The sequence below is a fragment of the Apium graveolens genome, unplaced genomic scaffold (genome assembly GCF_009905375.1).
Source record: "Apium graveolens cultivar Ventura unplaced genomic scaffold, ASM990537v1 ctg3149, whole genome shotgun sequence".
NCBI lineage: Eukaryota > Viridiplantae > Streptophyta > Magnoliopsida > Apiales > Apiaceae > Apium > Apium graveolens.
Genome location: NW_027417958.1, coordinates 32,288 through 38,287, shown reverse-complemented (window position 1 = coordinate 38,287; position 6,000 = coordinate 32,288). Strand labels below are relative to the sequence as shown.

General features: G+C 34.9%; 1 protein-coding gene across 1 annotated transcript; it reads left to right on the top strand.

The window, feature by feature from the left end:
* LOC141700967 (uncharacterized) lies at window positions 1-795 on the top strand. The gene has a single exon (XM_074504622.1). The coding sequence runs from the start codon at window positions 1-3 to the stop codon at window positions 793-795; it is 795 nt and encodes a 264-aa protein (XP_074360723.1).
* The last annotated feature ends 5,205 nt before the right edge of the window (window positions 796-6,000 follow it).

Genomic DNA, 6,000 nt, shown 5'->3' with positions numbered 1-6,000 from the left:
ATGGAGATAACCAAGACAAAAGAAGGCTTTGTGGGTTTAAACTATCCAATTCTAACGAAAAGTAACTATACAACATGGTCCCTGAAAATGAAAGTTTTCATGAAGGCTCAAGGTGTTTGGGGTGCGATCGAAGAAGACCCAAAGACTATTGTTGATGAGAGGATGGTACATATAGCTCTTGCAGCTATATACCAAGGCGTGCCAGAAGAAGTACTACTGATTATTGTTGAGAAAGAAACCGCAAAGGAAGCTTGGGAAGCCATTAAAACCATGTGTGTAGGAGCAGAGCGGAAGGAGACTAAGGTACAAACGTTAAAAGGAGAGTTTGAGTCTCTTACCATGAAGGAGACAGATAACATCGATGATTTTTGTATGAAGTTGAGCGAGATAGCAACCAACATACGGGTTCTTGGAGAAGAGATGGAGGAGTCAAGCGTTGTGAGAAAGATCCTACGTGCCGCAGTCCCTGATAAATTTCTCCAGATAGCTTCAAATATCGAACAGTTCGGAGACATAAAACCTATGACGGTTCAAGAGTTAGTAGGTCGTCTTAAAGCTCATGAGGAGCCGATGAAGGGCAGGTTTGAGAGCGCAGAGAGACAACAACTTCTCTTGGCATCTCAGAATCAAAAAACTAGAGGTGATTATTTCCGTGACAAGAGTAGGATCAGGTGCTACAACTGTAACACCTGGGGACACTATACATCAGAATGTAGCAAATCACGACGGGAAAGAGAGAAAAGGCAAGAAGTAAACATGGCAGTCGTCAAGGATGATGAACCAGCATTATTATAGCCATACAGGCTCAAATTAATAGCCATACGGGCTCATATTATTAGCCATACGGGCTCAGTTGAATAGCCATACAGGCTCAGATTATTAGCCATACGAGCTCAGATTATTTTTGGATCTCCATCAGGCCATGTTACTCTTAACTCTTATAGAACACATGAGTTGAATCATTCCCGGAGGCTGGCTAATGAAGAGAACTCTATGGATGATGCTCGAGTTCTTGCAGACTATGTTGTTAATGCTACTTTAAATCCTGACTTGAAGAATGTAATCAAAGTTACTACTATGTTGGTCAAAGGGATACAATCTTCTATTTATTCATTAAAATACTCTAATATTGATTTGAGAGATGAAGTTGTTAATCTTTATGTGACCATCAAAGGCACAAACAAGCATAATAGCCTAGTCACGAGGATGATGAGTGTTAAGTCTAAACAAAAATAGATGATAGAGAGATTGGAAGTTGTTGAAGATAGTTAACATGCTACAAATCAACAATTGGATGCCATTTTCTCCTTATTACACGGTCTTTATGCCAAAAAGGGAGATGGTAGCCAACATAAAATGTGCACCTGAATCAGTTTTGAGGAAAGATGGTAATCTTGATAATGATGGTGGAAATCAAGGTACAGGGACCTCTGATGTTGTGGTGGTTCAATCTAGAACTGGTATACAAACTCAAAATCAAACCACACAGTCAACTCATATCTCTTAAGATGGTTCAAAGACTGTAAAGACTCAAACAGTTAATCACTCTCAGATCATGATGAAAAAGCAAATTGTGTCTGCAATTCCTAATGAGAATGAAGTGATAATTGACAATCTTGATGATGCTCAGAGATATTAAAGGACTTTCAGAATAAAGGCTGGTACTATCGTAACTTTCTACCACAAAGATAGAAGGGTTGAGGATTTAAAAGAGAGGATAGATCTTATTCATTTAGCTGATGAATTTCCTGACATGACAAATGAAGAAAGGATCAGGAAATAGGAGGAAAATCTCAGTCAACTTCAAACTACAAATAAAACTGCCCCTATAAGAAAAGGTAAATCTAGGGGATCTAAAGCTGGTAGGAGAGGTGGTAGAGGAAAGGTTATAAAAATTGTTCAGCAAGCAGTTGTTCCTTCTCAAAGAAGAACTAGATCATGTGGGGTAAGGATTGAAGAAATACCTGAGACATCTCAGTCTCAGGCTCCTAAAGTACTTATTGATCTTATGTTTCTTAATCTTATGCCTAGATCAGTTGAGATCCCAAATCAAAATCTTTATAGATTAGAAGGTGATGAAAAAATTGAGACTCAACTAGCTAGGAGACTAAGGCAACTTCAAATTGAACCAGCTCCTGCCAACTCAAGTCAAAATCCTGACACAAGAAATCCTGAAATTACAAATCCCGACATATCAGTTCTTAATCCTGACAGATGGTCTATTCCTGACTTGGTTGAAGATGAAGAGGAAGCTGTCTTAGAGTACTTAAATATTTAAATTTTATCTTCTTATATTGACTGTTATAATTATGAGATTGAAGAAAAAGATAAAAAGGGAAATCAGAATAGCATTCAACATGGCTAATCAAGAATTCAAAAATATGTTGTGGAGGTCTGGCAGAAATAGATGGAGATGCACTAACAGGAAAGAACTGAGAGATATATCTAAAATAAGAGCTTATAACTTTCCAAAATTAAAGCACAACTAAAAGTGGGAAAAATTGATGATTTGAAGTACAAAAAGGAGATGGTTTTTACTCCAGGAGGAATAAGGGAGGAAGGATTACCTAAGCCTAACATTATGGTTACGAATGATGATACACCATCTTGGACAGGCCCAAGCTCTTAAATTATCTGATTCATTCTCAAAAACAGGAATTGGGCATCATGAAGCACAACTGATCAATATAAGAATAATGAATTTCACTTTGGTTGGCAGACCTGATCAGGAAGTTATAGCTAATCACTTGGACAGGATTGAAGCTATGAAAATCATTCTTAACAGATATGATGGATCAGATCTAAAATAGAATATTCTTCTTTTATTATATGGTGATCAAATTCAAGTTCTTTCACTTGATGAACTGATGATGATGTTAACCAAAGAACTCAAGTACTTTCATTATTTGTTGAGGGTTGGAAATCAAGCATCCAAGGAATGGTCAGACTTAATCTTCTATGCTATCAGAAAAAGAATTCTTGACAAGTGGATACAGTATATTGGACACTATATTTCTACTTACATGAACTTCAATAATTAGGAGGTAAATATGAAAAAGGGAGCCACATTATTTGAAACTGTTTGGAATCAAAGGCATTTAACTATGAATCCTGATGAAATGAAGCCATGCTATTTGTCATTAGATAAGTTGATGATAGAGAGAACTCCAATTGGAATGTTGAGAGCTGTAATATATCAGTTTTCTGAGGAAACAGATTATGAGAGAAACTTGAAGAAAAGACTATAGCAGCTACTACTGAAGAAGATAGATGATAGAGTCAAGGCATTTGTCCAGATATACTTCAGAATTTATCAAGAACCACGAAGATTAATTTCCATATCTGAGTATACTCTAAAATCATTGTATTCTATATTTTGTCTTTCTATTTTTGGCATCAGACATTACTATAGAATTTATGTTTATTCTGCAAAACATAAATTGGGGGAGATTGTTGGAAAATGTCCAAGTCATAAATCGGGATTTGCTGAGATCATTAATAGATCTGCACAAGTCAGTCAGGATTTTTCCAAGTGTCAGGATATGCTTATTCATCAGGATCTGCATGTATCAGGATACAAACTTTCAGGATAAGACTATGTTGTGTAATATATGCATGTACTATAACAAGACTAAGTCAATCTGACAGCTCTAAGATTCAGTTGTATTGGTAATTAAATTTATGTTATGTATTGTATTACTTGAGTCTGTAAAAATGGTTAAAAATATCATACTGAATTATTTTTTTGTAAACAGTTCAATCCTTAGGAATAAACTTTGGAAGAAGATCAAGATAGATCATGTCTCAGAGAAATGATACAAAAGCTTGGAGTTGAATAAATCTGTTATATGGAAAATATTATAAGTCAAGATTTCGACAAATCACATATCAAGTCATATAGAGAAGTCATTCAAGAACTCCAGAATAACTTATCGAGAAGTCCAAAATGGCTTATAGAGAAGTCTTAGAGATATCGACAAGTCAAATGAAGATATGAAGATAGGAGATATCGACAAGTCATTTTTGCATATCGAGAACTAAGAGTTATCGACAAGGAAAATGAAGATATGAAGATTGGAGATATCGACAAGTCAATTTCTCATTCGAGATATCAGAGATATCGACAAGTTATTTCTACATGCAGAGATTTGGAGACCTCAATAAGCCAAAGTTACTTATAGAGAACTCAGAGACCTCGAGAAGTCAAAACACTTTTAGAAAACTAAGAGATCTCGACAAGCCATTATACTTATCAAGATGTCAGTTCTCTATACAACAAACTGGAGATCTCGATATGAACATCAAGTACAGAATGCAGATAATTTAAATATTCAAGATTATAAATCAACAAATGATCTAATCACTTAAATTGAAAATTTTACAAAAGCAACTTGAAGAATGCAAGATCAAAGGCCAAGATTAACTGACAAAGGAAAGTCACAGACCTACACATTTTGCAAAGATACACTAAGCCAGAAATGGAAAGCTTTAGAGATAACTTAAAGTAGGGTTTAATTAGTACATCTTATTACATGTTGTATAAACCTTGGTTTAATAATCTATAATGTAAACACTGGTCGTTTGTTTTAGTAGTAACAAAAATAGATCTAGTTTTTCTTGTAACTCTCTCAAGAAAGAAGCTGAGTTCTTTACTTACAAAGAACCCGGGATTTGTAGCAAAACACTAGTTTGATTTTAATACAAAATTAAGTGAGTTTTTAAATATTGTGTGCACTATTTTATTTCAGCTAACATAATATTACTATATTTCTAATATGCTTTATTAACCAAGTAATAAACATTCAAAAAGCCTTAAAAAATATCCAAAACATATTCACCCCCCTGTGTTGTATTCATTACATAACATGAGGTATCAGAGCAAAATCTGAAAGCAAACAGATTAAACATCTTGGAAGAATGAATACACAAAAGATTAGCAGTATCAAGATACCACGCTTTAATAAAACTAACTAGACATTATGGAAGAAAAAGATGATGTTGTATTTAAGGATGACCAATCCCTTGTACATCCAGATTCTGAAAAATTGACCTTTCACTCCTATGGAAAGAACTGAAGAATCTACAGATGGAGACATGGTCATCCCATCTCACTATGGTCCTAAAGATCCTTCAAAATATACTGAAACTGAGAAAGAGAAAGTCTTTCTAGATAGTGGACTGCAATTAATTCTGATAAAGTCACTTGACAATGTCATGTACAATAATATTGTCAACTGTGACACAGCTAAACAGATCGGGAGAAAATATAAATTTTGTGTGAAGGTACTGAGGAAGTTAGATCCAATCAAAGGAGAATCTTGGTGTCTCAGTATGAGGGTTTTATGGCAAAACCAAAGGAAAATATTCAATAAGCTGATTAATGACTTGCAGCTTCATGACAAATACTATGAAGCTGAGGAGCTTAACTTGAATTTTTTGCTCACCCTTTCTGATCATCTAGAACAGAAGATTTCAGTTATAAAAGAAGGTAGAGACTTGAGAAGAATGACACTAGAGGTTTTATACGGTATTCTAAAAACCTATGAACTGGAAATGATCCAAAAAATATATATAAGAGATATTCAAGAGCACATTCTTGATGGATCAAGTGCACTAATTATAAATGACAGCCAGTCATCTGATGATGAACTATAAATCCAGACTCTAGTTGTTTCAAATAATGAGTAAAAGAATAAGGAACAACAGAAGCAAGTTATTCTTAAACTTGAAGAGGATGAATTCTATACCTTGGATGAAATGGATGAGTTAGATCAGTCCATGGCTTACTTAGCAAAGAAATTCTCTAACATTCGAGTAAAGAAGCCAAAGTTCTTCAAAAATAAGGGACAAACATTCAACAAGGACAGCAGCTGGAAGGCAAAAGTACAGTATAACTTTGACAGCAAAAATGGCTACAAAACAGGATCTGTTGACAGGTCAAAGATCATGTTCTTCAATTGTGATGAATTGGGCCATTTTACTACAGAATGCAGGAAACCT